Source organism: Lolium rigidum, chromosome 2 (genome assembly GCF_022539505.1).
Source record: "Lolium rigidum isolate FL_2022 chromosome 2, APGP_CSIRO_Lrig_0.1, whole genome shotgun sequence".
Taxonomy (NCBI): domain Eukaryota; kingdom Viridiplantae; phylum Streptophyta; class Magnoliopsida; order Poales; family Poaceae; genus Lolium; species Lolium rigidum.
The window spans coordinates 21,632,138-21,650,199 of record NC_061509.1 but is presented as its reverse complement, the minus strand read 5'-3'; the positions used below and the strand labels follow the sequence as shown (position 1 = coordinate 21,650,199).

Here is an 18,062-nt window from a genome sequence, read left to right as displayed (position 1 = left end):
TATATACGACATATTTATTGCCCTCTAAATTCTATGGATATACTTCATATCGAGTTAACGGAGGCAATAATCATTATATGTTGGATCATTTTCTCCTTATTTTCCCACGGGGTTTGAAGGAGTTTTACCGAGCATATCCTACACTACTTCTCATATTTTTCCCACAGGGTTTTTGGAGAAGATTATTCCAAGGATGATCAATCACAAGTACAAGGAAGGATTAGGGGGAGTGTTAGGATTTAATTAGTTTACTTAATTAAAGGGAATCCTCCCTATGTAACCGTCGTCGTGCGGTTGCTTCGGCAACCGACGCGACGCTCCCTCACACCCCACGATCAGTCGCGTCTCCTCTTCGCGACGGTTGACCTTGTATAAATACCCGATTGTCAATGGAATAAAGAACACAGTTGATTCATTTGCTTCTCTCTCGATCGCTCTCAGTTTTCCTTCCAACACAGATCACACAACAGTGCACGGAACGGACAGCGACAACAACAGCAGACAATCGGCGCGCACCGCTTTCTCCCCTTCTAAACCCCTCCCTTTCCTCCTCCGCCGCCGCCGCCGCCGGCAATGGAGGGCTTCCACAACCTCCTGGCGCGCCCCAACTCCGCGCCGCTCGCCTTCTCCCTCCCGCGCCCGCGCCGCAGGCCGCCACCGCCACGCCCTCACACCATCGCCTGCCGCGCCGCCAGCCGCTGGGCCGACCGCCTCTTCGCCGACTTCCACCTCCTCCCCGCCGCCTCCGCCGCGCCCGAGCCGCCCTCCGCGGCCCCCGCCTCCGCGTCCCCCTTCGTCCCGCTCTTCCCCGACGCCGCCGACCGATCTCTCCCCCTCCAAGTCGACTTCTACAAGGTTAGTCCCCGTACAAGCATCGCCTCACGGGCATCTCGTGCAATCTCCTCCTAGGTCCTCCTCAGAACACACATCTGATAGATGATAAAGACATTATGCTTGAAATGTGATTGATATTCTGCCTTAACAAAAGCTGTAGCTCCAAGATTTCCCCTTTCACCCCCAAGCCTCCTTTTCTAGGTTATTGTCCCCTCCAACCCCATAAAACCAATGCCCCTTTATCTTCTATACGAACTATTGCATGCATTGGGTGGAACCTTTCAGAAATGATTTGGTCCCTCTTCAGGTTCTGGGCGCAGAGCCCCACTTCCTCGGCGACGGTGTCAGGAGGGCGTTCGAGGCGCGGACAGCCAAGCCGCCGCAGTACGGTTACAGCACGGACACGCTCGTCGGCCGCCGGCAGATACTGCAGATCGCCCACGACACTCTCACCGACCAGAGCTCCCGCACGGAGTACGACCGCACGCTTTCCGAGAACCGTGATGCGGCGCTTATGCTGGATGTTGCTTGGGACAAGGTGAGGTGGTAGGGGCAGCAGAGTTTGCGGCTTGGCTCTTGTTAGGGATACGATTGGTCTCTGCTTAAATTGATTGGCTTGTCGAGCAGGTTCCGGGCGTGCTGTGTGCCCTTCAGGAGGCTGGGGAGGCACGGGCGGTGCTTGCGATCGGAGAGCAGTTGCTGGAGGATCGCCCGCCCAAACGGTTCAAGCAGGATGTGGTGCTGGCAATGGCTCTGGCTTATGTGGACCTATCGAGGGATTCGATGGCGGCAAGCCCTCCAGATGTGATTTTCTGCTGTGAGGTGCTTGAAAAGGCCCTCAAGCTCTTGCAGGTGAGTTATTTTCACCATCGGTCATTGTAATGCAGATTTAACTTGTCTATGGTCACTTTGCACAAACTGTTTTTTATGAATCTTAGTGTCATATGTCGAATTGGGTGAAAATATAATTTCTGTTCTTTTACTGCTGTATATAATGTGTATTTATCTATTTGGTGCTAGTGCTGAGTATTATTTCTTATTTTATTTGGCTCGGTAAGTGCCCTTATAATAACTTAAGTATTTCTGTATGTGATTTCCTTTTGTTACGATTTGTCAAAAGTCTTGCTTCCATGCTTTCCAAATCTTGAGATTTCTCGGTTTTGTCTTACTATTCCTAAGTTTGCACCCAGCTGACAATAACACTGATTACATATATGAATGATACATTTTTTTCTTGTTCCCTGATATCACATTAGAATTAGTTATCACAACATTGTAAGTTAGTAATACCTAAAAGGCTTTAAGTTTCTCATTCCCTTTTGATTCTGTTGTCAGAGGTGCCTTTCAATTTCATTGACCTTGGTACTGCATTTCATAGATACCTTCGCTATTACAGTAAATAAATGAGAAAATTAACGTATAGTGATTATTTAATTTGTCACCATTTTTCCTGCTCGGAGAAGAGCAGGGACAGATCCTACTCATTATATAAGGAGTATGATAAATGTAGAAGAGGTCTACACTACAAGATCAAATTGTATAAAAGGAGACTCAATAGAAGACGATATTTTCATTTTTATATTTTCACTGGGACGATATTTGAATGGATATAATAAGTTAAATATGTGAAGACCAGCTTGAAATGCATATGCTGTATGTTCCTAAAATAGATGTTCTGGATTCAATAGTAACAGATATGTCTTCCTTTAGGAGGATGGGGCAAGCAATCTCGCACCTGATCTGCTGTCACAGATTGATGAAACTTTGGAGGAGATCACACCTCGTTGTGCTTTGGAGCTTCTTGCACTTCCTCTTGATGAAAAACATCAGAGTAAACGCCAAGAAGGTCTTCGAGGTGTGAGAAACATTTTATGGAGTGTTGGTAGAGGAGGTATTGCTACTGTTGGAGGAGGATTTTCTCGTGAAGCTTACATGAATGAGGCCTTTTTGCAGATGACGTCGGCTGAGCAGGTTCGTATGTATAATATTCTTTTTTTCACGAGGCAGCATCCTGTTCATGCTGCGGTGACAAATTTTTACAGAAATGCATTGATTCATTTTGCATTACAATCCGCAGATGGATTTCTTTTCAAAAACTCCGAATAGCATACCACCTGAGTGGTTCGAAATCTACAGTGTGGCACTAGCAAATGTTGCTCAAGCAATTGTAAGTAAAAGGCCAGAGCTCATCATGATGGCAGATGATCTTTTCGAACAGCTCCAGAAGTTTAATATAGGTTCTCAATATGCTTATGATAACGAGATGGATCTTGCATTGGAAAGGGCACTCTGCTCATTGCTTGTGGGAGATATTACCAACTGCAGAATTTGGCTTGCAATTGATAATGAATCCTCACCACATAGAGACCCCAAAATTGTAGAGTTTATTGTGAACAACTCTAGCATCGACCAAGAGAATGATCTTCTTCCAGGGCTGTGTAAGCTTTTGGAGACTTGGCTTGTCTCAGAGGTTTTCCCTAGGAGCAGAGATACTCGAGGTATGCAGTTCAGACTTGGAGACTACTATGATGACCCAAAAGTTTTAAGCTACCTAGAAATGATGGAAGGTGGTGGTGCTTCTCATTTGGCTGCTGCTGCCGCTATAGCAAAACTGGGAGCTCAAGCTACAGCTGCTCTTGGTACCGTCAAATCAAGTGCTCTCCAAGCATTCAGCAAGATTTTTCCATTGATAGAACAGCTAGATCTTTCAGCCATGGAAAATCCTGACAATGGTCTTGAGGGTTCTCTTCAGAAATTTGATCTGAAAAATGTTATGGGATTTGACATACATGATTCTAAAAATGCGGCCTTGAAGATTGTCTCTGCTGGTGCATTGTTTGGTCTGTTGGCAGTAATAGGCCTCAAGTACATGCCTCGTAAGAGGGTGCTCCCTGCTATCAGGAGTGAGCACGAGGCCGTGGCAGTTGCTAATGTTGTTGACTCAGTTGATGGTAAGGAAACACTCTTTACTTTCAACTAATAAAAAAAAATCTCCCATGTGTTTACTGGCCATGCTTGATGTCTAATGAATTACATTTTCGGATAGCAGCTTCGTTTGATGTTTTTGACAGAGTTATGTGCCAAAATTTCGATCCATTTCTAAATTTGTTTCTGAAACCGTAATACATGTACTAGTTCTGTGCCTAATATAGTCCTTAATGTTTATCTATTGAAGATGATGCATTCGACGAGTCAATACAGATTCCTAGAATGGATGCAAAGTTGGCAGAAGACATTGTGCGCAAGTGGCAGAGTATCAAATCCAAGGCCTTGGGATCGGATCATTCTGTTGCGTCATTGCAAGAGGTGAGGTTCAAAACTTTGACCGGGTTATTGGTTTGTACTTGCACTCATGAGCTCCCTTATGTAGCCAGAGACACTTTGCATAGTCGTTTATGTCACTGTTTGCTGTTCATGAGTATACTTGCGTGGTAGTAACCCGGCTTGTTTGGCTAGTGTTTCACTTCCATTGTCACAGTATTTCCATAGTCAGAGCATAATTTTCTGGGAGTTATTTCCACTGCGAACTTATCTCAACCTTCTGCTTGTAACCGGAACTGATTCCCCCAATTCCAACAGGTTCTTGCTGGCAACATGCTAAAGGTATGGACGGACCGAGCCGCAGAGATCGAGCAGCATGGCTGGTTCTGGGACTACACGCTGTCCGACGTGACGATCGACAGCATCACCATCTCCCTGGACGGACGGCGGGCGAGCGTGGAGGCAACAATCGAGGAGGCTGGCCGGCTCACTGACATAACCGACTCAAAGAACAACGATTCGTACGACACGAAGTACACCACCCGGTATGAGATGGCCTTCACCAAATCAGGAGGGTGGAAGATAACCGAAGGCGCGGTCCTCAAGTCTTAGAACATTCGGTGTGCAGCGACCTTCCTAATTTCGTTTTTTTTTGTGTAAATAAGCAGTGTAGGCTATTTTTAGTCTTGGAAGACTGATATTTTTGGTTAGTCTGATGTTATCAGTGATGAGCTTTTTTCTTTTCTCTTCCTGTGTTGGATTCCTTTTGTTGTTAGGCTAGATCCTTGGAGATAAAAGAGAAAAGGGAATTGCTAGATTTCTAAACCAGAACATCTTTATCCTTCTTTTGCGAGTGATGTTCTTAAAGATTGCACTGTTCCTAGCTATGATCACAGGATTTCATGACAAAGCATGGAATCGTTGAGAATTCTAGTACTACCACCAAAGCATTCCAAGTTTGGAAAACACACAACACTAGTGTTGCTGTAAGATCAGGTTCCTGTTTGTAAAGGATAATTGATGATAACCCCCCTTGTTTGCAAATCCTTGCTCTCAGGCCCCTCTGTCACTGTGTGAGTGGGGGTCTGGGGGAGACAGGGAGTGGGGAAAGTGGAGGAGAGGCTGTGCGCTCGTGGTACTTGTAGTCTAAGAGCAACTCTAATAGAGTCCTATTTATCGGAACCGAAAAAAATGAGTTCAGTCTCCCAAAAACCAATTTGGCTGCGGATTTAGCGATGGCGCAGAACAGAAACCGAAAAGGTGAACCGAACTCGATGAAATCAAACGTTGCGGGAAACCAAATTTTGCCATCGGACTCGATTTCATCGAATGAAGCTAAATTCGTTCATAATTAAACTAGAATTTGTACAATACTAGGCAAAATACATGCATATTGCACGTACATTACGATATAGGGAGCTAAATTAAACTAGAATTAGTCCCCGGAGTGACTATACTGACACCGGGGAGCTAATGTAGCCGGCGGAGGGTTTTTGCTCACCGGTCTTCCTAGGCGACGACGACCGCCGCCACTTCGACGACCGCCGCCTCGGAGGTGCTCCCGCACGCTAGAGGCGTCCCGGCGGCGTCGTCGTCGCCGTGCGGGGGCAGCGCCGGCAGAGGAGGGTTGCACGCGGCGGCAGCGGGGGGCGCCTCCACTTCTCCTTCCGGCGCCTCCTCCGCGTGCGCTTGGAGGTCGCCATCATCTCCGGCCACTTCCGGCCGGCCCTCTTCCACGCGCCGTTGGAGCGCCTACGCCCGGCGAGCTCCGGCGACTCCCGTGCACCGGCGGACGCCGAGTGCACCTTCCGGCGCCGGATCGGCCACCTCCCTACCCACGCGTCTAGCACGCGTCATTCCCGACGGAGGGAGCGCCGGCCGGCCGCGCGCGGCGGCGGAGCGGCCGGAATTGCTCGTCCGAGCGGGAACGCGCGGCGGCGGGAGACGAGCGGCGGAGGGAGTAGGGTTTGCGAACCGAACTCCCCTCCGCGAACCCTTTTAATAGGGGTCGTGCGGTGGGTTTCTCGGGCCCCCGAACTTTCGATTCGGGCCGGCCCATGTATTCGGGCGCTGATCTGCGCGCGTTTCGGTCCGAACCCGTAAATCCGCCGGAAAAGTTCAGTTCCGGCGGGATTTACGGGCTCTGTTAGAGATGCTCTAAGCTTACAACGTCGCTCCACTTAGGCTGGGCTAAGGCATCTTTTTTAAATCTTAAATGTTGATACGCTTATCGGAATTCGGGTGCCAAGACTACAAGCCTAAAATTTCTGGATAAATTTGGGAATTCCAAACATCTTCCTGTTCTGAATTGGTGCTTGGAGTTTTTGGGTTTAGAATATATGGGTCCAGGGTCGGAAATTTCGAGTTTGGATTCGGCATTTATGCCCGGAGTAAGCACCACCAAAGCATTCGAAACGTAGCTAAGTTTGTAAAACACACAATTGTCAAAGACAAAACTAATGTTACTCCACTTTTATTTTCAAAACATGTACTCCCTCGGTCTCATGAAGATTGTCTAGAATTTATCTAGACGTTAAATATTATAAGATATATCTATTTTTTTTTGACAAACCTCCCACTTTCTTGGTGGGATGGATGGAATACGTGAGATTATTTCAGAAATAAATCAAAGAACTTTGGATTCTACAAGCAGGACCGAAAGGGATATGCATGCCAGGCTGGAGTGAGGGCCGAGACCTGAGAAGGCGCCACGTACGACCCATCTCAGCACCCTCACGTCCCATCCTGCAATGCAAAAGAAAGAGGCATGTGAGGACGGAACGGTGCGGGCCCCGCGTGCCACTCCCCTTGTCGTCGTCGTCTTCTTGGAGGGAGCCGCTCGCTCGCCACCAGCAACTTCAGTTCTCCCTATCGCTTTCCCCTTTCCCTCTCCCTCCGTACCGAGCGAGAGCACACCACCTCCCTCGTCGTCGATTCGATCGCCGGCCCGCCCGCCGGCCGCGAGCTCTTTCTCCCGATTCGGTCGCAGGTACTTCTCACGCACCCATCCATCTTGCCTCCCCTGTTCCGTTCTGTTTCTTTCTTGGTTCCATGAATTCGTGAACTAGCCCATTAGAACTTCATCGTCGATCGAGATTCGATGGTTCTGCTCGTCTTTCTCCTCCCCCTGCTCTTAGATTCGTCTGTTCTTCCACGTATACCAACCGCGCCAGTAGTGTAGCAGTAGCACACGTGTTACTATTTTTAGTAGTAAGAGTTGAGAAACTGCAGCGCGTGAAAAATTAGTGCTCCCTCCGATCCAGAATACTTGTCCAGAAATGAGCGAATCTACGAAATAGAACACGTCTAGATACATGCATTTTTGGACAAGTATTTTGGACCGGAGTGAGTACTAAAAAGAGACGAGTGTTTTGGACCGGAGGGAGTACTAGAAAGGAAGGGATTAGCGTCTCTTTTCTTTTGATGATTCTGATCTTCGTTCTCCTCCCTCTGTTTCTTAGTTTTGTTAGTTCTTCTTGATGTATCAGCCTAGCTAGGAGTTGAATTTTTATCTGTCCTTCTTTTGCATAATATCAGCTGAATTTTTAGTAGGAGTTGAGAAATCACAAGTAGAAGAACAGATAAAAATGGAAGTGATTAGGGCAGCAGGCTGGCTATATATCCAAATTCATCCCTGGGTACAGACTGGTTTCTTGACGCACATTCTAATAAAGATAATTAAAGCACGGCCTAATCCCCACAACCCACGTCAGCCTTTATTCCTTTATTAACGGCCCCTTAAAGATAATTTGGAACCTCGTACCATATCAAGTTGTTGCCGCCAAGAACTCGTCAAGTTGTTACAAACAAGGCTGTCAGTAACTCAGACCGTTTAAATAAGTTTAATAAGAGGCTGCATGCATCAATTGATGCAGAGGCTGGGGTACTCCCCTTATCTAAAAAAAAGTATCGAAATACTAGACAATATTGTTCTCTTGTCAGCAGTAGTATCATGATACTATGAGATTTTTATTTAAATTAAAATATATGTTTATATTAATAACATACTTCAAATAAATTTAATATTTAATTTGAATTTTGAGTATATTTTATGTCTTTCATAGAGTAATGATGTATTTAAATAATGTAAATATAGGCCGACTCATCCAGTGCATGATTCAAACATAACTAATTACGAACACACAAAACAGAAGACTGGATATGCTTGACAATTGGTACAAACAAATTACTAGTTGACTGCTTTCTTGCACCACATACAAACTCCTTTTTAAACTCATCTCGCCCAAACTTATTGACGTTGTACTGTTTAAATACTTAGTTAGGCTTGTGACTACAGAACAATTTTTTACTCTTCAGCTTGCCACAACATTGTGTCCATATTTAGGTGTATGGTATCGTTTTTATATCGGGATACTAAAGATATCATGATATGTATCGGGGATACGAATAAGATACTAGCAAATTAAGATACCATCATGATATGTATCGATTGGCTACAGTAGTATCGTAAAATCGTAAGATACTAAGATACTATTGGGATACCGACAACCATGGTTACAAATTTCCTGCATTGATTACTTTTCTTTTTCGCGACCTGTATTTAGAGTAAATATCGTTTCTTGGCCTGCTTGTGGACAGCTCATGTATTGTTCGCCGATATTATTACCATTTCCCTCTCCCTCTCCCTCCCTAGCGAGCGAGAGCGGAGCAGAGCACCTCCCTCCCTCGCCGTCGATTCGATCGCCGGTCCGCCGGCCGCCCGCCCGCCCGCGCAGGTAATCCATGCCTTCTTCTCACGATGCCTTCTTCTCACGCACGCACGCGCCCATCCAGCTCACCTCCCCTGTTTCGTTCTGTTTCTTTCTTGGTTCCATGAACGAACGAACGAATGAATTCGTGAACTAGCCCATCAGAGCAGAGCTCCATCGTCGAACGAGATTCGACAGTTCTGCTCTTCTTTCTCCTCACCCCTGCTCTTAGATTTGTCTGTTCTTCCGCAAACGAAAACCGCGCCAGCACTGTGGCACAAGTGTTACTATTTTTAGCACTCCAGTACGAGTTGAGAAACTGCAAGCGCATGGAAAATCAGTACTCCCTCCGATCCAGAATACTTGTCCAAAAATGAGCGAATCTGCGAAATAAAACACGTTTAGATACATGCATTTTTTGGACAGGTATTTTGGACCGGAGCGAGTACTGAAAAAGAGACAAGTATTTTGGACCGGAGGGAGCACTAAAAAGGAAGGGATTGGGGTCTCTTTTCTTTTGGTGATTCTGATCTCCTTTCCCCTCCCTCTGTTTCTTAGATTTGTTTGTTCTTCTTCTAGACATGTCAGCCTGCTAGGAGTTGGATTTTTATCTGTCCTTCTTCTACATATATCAACTGAATTTTTAGTAGGAGTTGCGAAATTGCGAGTAGAAGAACGGATAAAAAGGAAGTGATTGGCGCAGCAGGCTGGCTATATATCCAAATTCATCCCTGGGTACAGACTGGTTTCTTGACGCGCATTCTAACAAAGATAATTAAAACACAGCCTAATCCCCACAACTCAGCGTCAGCCTTTATTTACGGCCCCTTAAAAGTAATTTGGATCGTCGTACCATATCAAGTTGTTGCCACCAAGAACTCGTCAATTGTTACAAACAAGTCCGTCAGTATCGAAATACTAGGCAGGCAATATCGTTTTCTTGTCAGCAGTAGTATCACGATACTATGAGATTTTTATTTCAATTAAAATATATGTTTATATTAGTAATAACATACCTCAAATAAATTTAACATTTAATTTGAATTTTGAGTATATTTGATGTCTTTGATAGAGTATTGATGTATTTAAGTAATGTAAATATAGGCCGACTCGTCCAATGCATGATTCAAACATAACTAATTATGAACACACAAAACAGAAGACTGGATATGCTGGACATTTGGCACAAACAAATTGCTAGTTGACTGCTTTCTTCTTGCACATGCAAACTCCTTTTTAAACTCATCTCGCCCAAACTTATTGACGTTGTACTGTTTAAATACTTAGTTAGGCTTGAGACTACGGAACAATTTTTTACTCTTCAGCTTGCCACAACATTGTGTCCATATTTTAAAAAAGATATCATGATACGTATCGGGGATACTAAAGATATCATGATACTTATCGGGGATACGAGTAAGATACTAGTAAATTATACGTATTGATTGGCTACAGTAGTATTGTAAGATACTACGATACTATCGGGATACTGACAACCATGGTTACAAATTTCCTGCATTGATTACTTTTATCGTTTCATGGCCTGCTTGTGGACAGCTCATGTATTGTTCGCCGATATTATTACCATTGATTCTCTTAATTTATTACATACTTGGCTTGTGTGGGAAGCAAATAGACAATATAAATTTTTTGGGCAAAAATAGAGAAGATACTTGATTGACCTTTGCTCATCTTTTGTAGTCCCTCTCATGGGGTCAAGGAGGGGAAGACAGCAGCATCCTGGTGCTGGTACCGGTGAGGGCTCACAGGCTCCACACCCTGGAGGCAGAGGTGGCCGTGGCCGTGGCCATGTCGCCATATTCCCACCGCAGGCACCTCAACAAGGTAACCAGGGGCAAGGTGGTGCGGCCCCACCGCAGCAGCCGAGGGGTCGCGCCGGAGAGGACGCAGGCCGGGGACGTGCCCGTGGAGGAAGGCCGCCGCAACAGTATCCGAGTGATGGTAGAGGCGCGCATGGGGATGGTGCTGGACCGTTGGGCCGTCTAGCTCCCGAGCTGCGCCAAGCAATGGAGGCATCGAGTGAGCCTCCGCTACGAGCTTCGCAGATGCTGGCAGGCCCTTTGGAGCCAGCAGCACAAGAAGATCCACCTGTCGAGCTTGGACAGGACAGCAAACAGGTGGCTGTGCGACCTGAGTCCACCTCGGTTACCGTGTCGGTTGTTCCGTCATCGAGCAAGGCGATGCGGTTTCCCCTGCGGCCGGGGAAGGGTAGCGTCGGCACAAGGTGCCTGGTGAAGGCCAACCATTTCATTGCCCAGCTGCCGGACAAGGATCTCCATCAGTACGATGTGTGTTTATGTTTATCCCCATAATTAAAGATAGCACTCTCTTGTGAGCTACATGTGTCTTTCCTGTCTTGCTAAAATTATGCGTCTTGATCTCTGATGTTGAACAGGTTTCAATCACTCCGGAAGTTACCTCACGAATCGTCAACAGAGCTGTGATCAAGGAGCTGGTAAATCTGCACAGGGCATCTTATCTGGGTGGGAGGCTGCCGGCATATGATGGTAGGAAAAGCTTGTACACAGCAGGCCCACTGCCTTTTACTTCCAAAGAATTTCAGATCACATTACTTGATGACGATGATGGCTCTGGTCCACAGAGGTCAGCCTTTCCTCAGCAGTACGGTTTCCTGGTCGTATGTATTCAGTGTTCTTTTTTGTGTTCAGGGTTCTTGATGTTCTGCTTTATTTTGATTTAGGCGGCAAAGGAATTTTACGGTCGTGATCAAATTCGCTGCACGAAGCCGACCTTCATCGCCTTGGAATGTTTTTAGCTGGGAGGCATGCAGAAGCTCCTCAAGAGGCATTGCAAGTCCTTGATATTGTGCTGCGAGAGCTGCCCTCCACAAGGTAGCAACGACGTGCCTGCGCTAGTTATATTCAGAAGTGTCCGTTTAAGACATGAAGATCAATTTGTTTTTCAAATTGTTTTTCCCCACAGATATATGCCATTTGGAAGGTCGTTCTTTTCACCAGATCTGGGCAGTAGGCAACGCCTTGGTGATGGATTAGAAAGCTGGCGTGGGTTCTACCAGAGCATTCGACCTACTCAGATGGGCTTGTCACTCAATATTGGTAAAGGCTCTCCCTCCTCTAGTGTCTCACACACGAAAGAATCTCACCACTGAAATTGTCATGTTGGATTATGTTCTGCATGGTTTTATTGCTTTGGGTTTTTCTGTTCCATTTGAGAGAGAATGTATTTAGTTATCCTAAATTTCCTTTTTGTTGTGCTTTTCCAGATATGTCAGCGACAGCTTTTATTGAGCCATTACCTGTAATTGATTATATCGCGCAACTATTGAGTTCTAACATTCATTCGAGACCCCTCTCAGACTCTGACCGTGTGAAGGTATTCTTACTAAACTAACTTTTTTTTAAGATCAAAATGTGGATTTTGAGCTGAAATATGCTCAATGCCTGCTTTTCCAAAACTTAAGATTCTTCTACCATGTCCATTTATTGCTAGTTTTTTTTGGTATACATACTCTGCTTCAGTCTTTCATTAAGAAAATAAGATTGTAATCTACCTTCCATGCAATATATAAGGAAACGGGGATTTGTGTGTGTGTGTGGTGGTGGGGTCTGCGATGTCATGAACTTGGTAGGAGTACGGAAATTTTATCTTAGATATAGTACCATATTCTCTGACTGAAGTTACTTGTCCCATGTAACCGAGAGCTTTTCCATCCAACACATGGGACTATGACTGAATATACTGGTTTATTTTTCTAACCCGAACTGTTAGATAAACTGTATATCAGAACTGTTGTACCGATCTGTTGGCAAATACATTTTTTTCATGGGTTATTTTGAAATAGAAGCATACACGTGCAACTCATACCTTGAAAGAGTTTTAAGGTTTTTTCTTGATAGCCATGGGATTTTCGTAAGATCTTCATGTCAGTACTAACTTATACTTCCACAATTTTATTTGTGTGCTCCTGTTGTATACTCACACCATAGATTAAGAAGGCACTTAGAGGAGTAAAGGTGGAAGTTACTCACCGCGGGAATATGCGAAGAAAGTACAGGATATCTGGTCTGACAACTCAGTCAACACGAGAGCTAACGTACGGAAAAATTGTTTTCATATTTTTAGAAGCTGTTTACCAAATGAAACCTTAAGATTTATTTCCATATTCGCTGACAAGCTTGACGTGTTTTTCATGCCGCAGTTTTCCTGTTGATGAAGGGGGTACAGTAAAGTCAGTTGTACAATACTTTCAAGAGACATACGGTTTTGCCATCCAACACACTTACCTTCCTTGCCTTCAGGTTGGCAATCAGAAGCGTCCAAATTACTTGCCTATGGAGGTAAACAATGTGTCAAACCAATCTCTCCTATCTTTTTTGTGATTAATTTCCGCAACATGACTCCTAACTCAGTGTGAAACTGTCCATGCTTAAATGCATGCATCATATATTGAAACTATTTTCACTTGGATAACTGCTGATTATTGTTGAGCTTATTCAGGTCTGCAAAATAGTGGAAGGACAGAGATACTCCAAGCGATTAAATCAGAATCAGATAAGAGCTCTCTTGGATGTGACATGCCAGCGCCCACGTGATCGGGAGCGTGATATAATTCAGGCAAGAAATATCTTCTTTTCCATGTCTGATGTGTTTCTACAATTGTTTGTGCAACTTCAGTATAACTCTTCCTTCTATTTTCGTTTTCTGTCTTTGGAACACAGATGGTTAAACATAATGCCTATCAGGACGATCCTTATGCGAAAGAGTTTGGCATTAACATTAGTGACCGTATGGCATCAGTGGAGGCGCGTATTTTACCAGCTCCACGGGTAGGTGGAACCATTTTTTGTAACTTTTGCTCGCTGTTATCAGCTTAAGTACGACTTCGATATAGCTCTTCTTTTAATGCAGCTTAAGTACAACGAGACTGGTAGAGAAAAGGATTGCTTACCTAGAGTTGGTCAATGGAATATGCTGAACAAGGTAACCTCACAAACATCTTCTGTCCAGGAAGTTCACTCACCTTTTGCTTTGGGAACAAAGACTACCTTTTATCTTTATTTGCTTAATTATTGCCTGCCTCAACTCTTTTTTTCGACATTTGCCTGCCTCAACTCTAAAGCGGCTTTATTTCTAATATATGGAAATAACCGAAATGGAACTAATAGGGAAACCAACTAAATATGGAAATAATTGTGCTAATCAGACTAACCGCAGGTGAAATAAATAACCTGTAGCCTAGTTGTGCGTTAGCAACTTTCTGCAGAAACAGTATTGTATATCCTAGGTACAACACACTTTGCACCCTGCATCTTTTGTGATATTGGCAAGCTGCATGATAAGTAGAATTCCGGATAGAAAGTTTGGCCTCAGCTGCTCCTGGTTCTGATGTACTTATATCTTACTTTTCTCCATTTTAACTTTACCAAACGGAAGACTGTGCATGTCTTTTCTGTTGAGCTGCACAATACGACAATTGAGCATTGAGAAAACAGCTTTCTATGACAGTTGATTTTTTTTTCCCTTGAAGTCCATATATTTATGTCCAACATCATCCAGTTGCCGTCTGATTTTTTTTGGTCGTGGAAGTCGACTGATTTTCAATGCTATCTAAATTTCATTAACCAAATACATGTATATATTTCTTTATTCTTCATGGATCTCTAATGTCCTTTTTCATTTTTCTTATCCAGAAAATGGTAAATGGTGGCAAAGTCAGAAGCTGGATGTGTATCAATTTTGCCCGTAATGTGCAGGAAAGTCTTGTTCGTGGCTTCTGCCATGAACTTGCTCTGATGTGCCAAAACTCAGGAATGGCAAGTATTCTTGACACGCTTCCTGCAAAATGTGCATATTAGCATGAAAGAATCACACCAAGATCCATATATAAAAGCATCAACATGAATCGTAGGCTTTATACTTCAATCTTCATCTAGTCTTCTGCAACTGTAACAGTATCATGTATCATCGTGATAGGACTTTGCTCTGGAGCCTGTTCTTCCACCTCTGTATGCACGTCCTGATCAAGTGGAGCGAGCTCTTAAAGCTAGGTACCATGATGCAATGAACATTCTTGGACCCCAGCGCCGGGAGCTTGATTTGCTTATCGGGATCCTACCTGATAACAATGGCTCACTTTATGGTATCTGAGAAATGCAACCTTCCTATGTTTACTGTGTATTCTCACTGTTGTTGTGCAGATGATGTTCTTTGTTACATTTACTTCTTCGTCTCATGCTAGGTGATCTGAAACGTGTGTGTGAAATAGATCTCGGAATAGTTTCACAATGCTGCTGTGCGAAGCAGGTGTTCAAAATGAACAAACAGATTCATGCAAATCTTGCGCTCAAGATAAACGTCAAGGTTAGTGCGCCATGAACAAAACAATTTCATGCAATTTGCATTTTGTTCTATCTTCCTTAACTTGCTACCGCTTAATTTTGTTAGGTGGGCGGTAGGAACACCGTACTGGTGGATGCACTGTCGAGGCGGATTCCTCTGGTCACCGACAGACCTACAATTATATTTGGTGCTGATGTGACCCATCCTCATCCTGGAGAGGACAGTAGTCCCTCAATTGCTGCTGTAAGTAAAAATATTAATAGTACATGATTACCTGTTCTCCAGTCTTGACTGTGTCTGAAAAGATTTCTGGTAGTTTGCTAAGCAGTCATTCTATTGTTTTCTTGTAGGTTGTAGCCTCCCAAGATTGGCCTGAGGTCACAAGGTATGCTGGGTTAGTTTCTGCTCAGGCGCACCGGCAAGAGTTGATAGAGGATCTGTACAAGGTCTGGCAAGATCCACAGAGGGGAACAGTCAATGGTGGCATGATTAGGTACACCGGTAATTTATTTAACAATTCTTCCACAATGAACATCTCAAACAATTCATTACTTTGCAAAAATGCAGGGAGCTACTTATATCCTTCAAAAAGTCAACCGGTCAGAAGCCCCAGCGTATAATATTTTACAGGTTTGTTTGTACCCAATAAGAGGACACCAGCAGGTCTTCTGTTGCCTTCTTTCACTAAAGCCTGACCTTATTTACCTTTTTTACCAGGGATGGCGTTAGCGAGGACAGTTTTACCAAGTTCTTCTGTTCGAACTCCAGGCGATACGAAAAGTAAATTATCTACTTTATCCAGTTCTTTCTTTGTTCGTATTCGGGTGATGTTTCGATTAAATCCTGATCTCATTGTGTGTCACTCAGGCATGCGCCTCCCTGGAGGCGAACTACCAACCAAACGTGACTTTCATCGTGGTTCAGAAGCGCCACCACACTAGATTATTCGCGCACAATCACAACGATCGGAATTCGGTGGACGGGAGCGGGAACATAATCCCCGGTAAATCGTATAAACAACTCACAGCACATATCGCTGCTATATGTTCAACAATGACGCTTACCCCATGCTCTACATCTGAAGGTACCGTTGTAGATTCGAAGATCTGTCATCCGACTGAGTTCGACTTCTACTTGTGCAGCCATGCTGGCATCAAGGTAAACACCAGAATTTGCTTACATCTGAATCTGGTTTTTTGTGATCTTAGAGTCCAACAAACAAATCTATGTAATGTCCTCTGTCCCTAGGGCACCAGCCGCCCCGCACATTATCACGTCTTGTGGGATGAAAACAACTTCACCGCTGATGGATTGCAGACACTTACCAACAACCTCTGCTACACGTAAGACCCTTTTCTTTGGTGAAATATCTCTAATGAAATTTCATTTCTAACTTCTATCAAAAACTTGTACAGCTATGCAAGGTGCACTCGTTCGGTGTCAATTGGTAAGTTACCTTCTTCCGGGGATTATTCTCAAAGTTCTGCCGTATTATTTAGGGTGAAAAGTTCTAAATATCCTGTCTCTTTACTGAAGCCATATTTTTCTCCATTGCAGTTCCACCTGCATATTATGCTCATCTGGCCGCTTTCCGTGCCCGTTTCTACATGGATCCCGAGAGCTCTGACAGCGGCTCTGCGACGAGTGGGCCTGGAGGACGTGGACCGCCGTCTGGTTCGTCGACATCACGCAGTACCAGGACACCGGGCGCAGCTGTTAGGCCTCTTCCAGCTATGAAGGATAGTATGAAGAACGTCATGTTCTACTGCTGATGCTAGGACTGCGAAGATCGAGCTTAAATGGTTCTTATGTTGGTTGCCTCTTGTCATTGCAACTATGTGGAGAGACTAGCACTAATAATCCGCCCGCTGCTATGCGCGTGCGCTGTACTATGTTGGCTTAATTACCATGTACTTGTGTACTCTATGTTGCAAACTATGTTTTGGAGTATATGCTACCCCGTTTTGCTTGCTTAAATAGTTAAGCTCACTTTACGGTACTAACTGTTTTCCTGAGAGATGGGGTGACAGGGGGCGCTGGACTCCAGCAGCCAAGCTGAGGTAAGCTTGCATTTCAAGCACAAGGGACGATTTGGACATGATGGTATTGAATGAAGAAATGTCAAGGAACTGGAGTACTACATGTGCTACCAGGATGCGCAAAGCTAGTCAAGTACAGAAGGCAGCAGGACCAAATGCACGAAGATTCTCGTCTCCTTGAGCTAGACTGCATCGCATGTATAAATCGAATCACACTCCCAGTTGGAAAAAAAATCGAATCACACTCAGGCTTCGATGGAGCAGAGTGTATTAAGGCACAATCGAGGAGACGAGACTGCAAACATAATCTGCTAGTAGAGCAGTACCGGCGGCGGCAGATCATGTTCCTCGAGCAGTGCGGGCAGCTGGCTCGAGAGGCGAACGAGACGGTGGCAAGCATGATGGCATGATCCTTGGCAAGAACCCGCAGCGGATCGTCCCGCCGCCCGACAGCCACGACAGATTCAGACCCGGCGCAGGCCCAGATCTTGGAGAACCATTAGAATTCCGTCATGTCGATCGCTGCATCATGTAATCCGCTAACTGTACCGGTTATTGAAATTATATCTGTTCAGTGTAATTATTGAATTTATATCTATTCTAGTGTGCTAAAAAGATCATACTCCGTATTTTATTTGTAATATAAGTCGCGTCCCCTAAAGCAATTTGGAACCCAAAGCCCAATTTTGTCCGACTCGGCCCGATACGGTGTCCGGTGACCCGAACCCGTCCCCGTCCCACAGGGGACGCTCCGGGCACGCCGGACACAACGAAAAGCGAGGCGGGGAGTGGCGGGACCGACGCGTCAGCGGTACAATAAATTTTAACCTAACTGTCGTCTACCTCGCGGCGGAAGTTATTCGCGCGCAGTGACACA

At 44.9% G+C, this 18,062-nt stretch overlaps 1 protein-coding gene and 1 pseudogene across 1 annotated transcript; both read left to right on the top strand.

Annotated features, from left to right (window-relative positions):
* The first annotated feature begins 573 nt into the window (after nt 1–573).
* LOC124686078 (protein ACCUMULATION AND REPLICATION OF CHLOROPLASTS 6, chloroplastic-like) lies at nt 574–4,820 on the top strand. The gene is made up of 7 exons (XM_047220079.1): nt 574–855; nt 1,142–1,372; nt 1,462–1,686; nt 2,545–2,805; nt 2,912–3,785; nt 4,010–4,140; nt 4,414–4,820. The coding sequence occupies exons 1-7, from the start codon at nt 574–576 to the stop codon at nt 4,705–4,707; spliced, it is 2,298 nt and encodes a 765-aa protein (XP_047076035.1). The 3' UTR covers nt 4,708–4,820.
* A 2,168-nt stretch (nt 4,821–6,988) lies between these two features.
* On the top strand, nt 6,989–17,098 carry LOC124691416 (annotated as a pseudogene).
* The last annotated feature ends 964 nt before the right edge of the window (nt 17,099–18,062 follow it).

Bases quoted from the DNA above. Each gene is read 5' to 3' on its own strand.
- LOC124686078 (XM_047220079.1), top strand. From the start codon at position 574: ATGGAGGGCTTCCACAACCTCCTGGCGCGCCCCAACTCCGCGCCGCTC. The intron at 856-1,141 runs GTTAGTCCCCGT...GTCCCTCTTCAG, and splicing joins TCCAAGTCGACTTCTACAAG to GTTCTGGGCGCAGAGCCCCA. The intron at 1,373-1,461 runs GTGAGGTGGTAG...CTTGTCGAGCAG, and splicing joins TGGATGTTGCTTGGGACAAG to GTTCCGGGCGTGCTGTGTGC.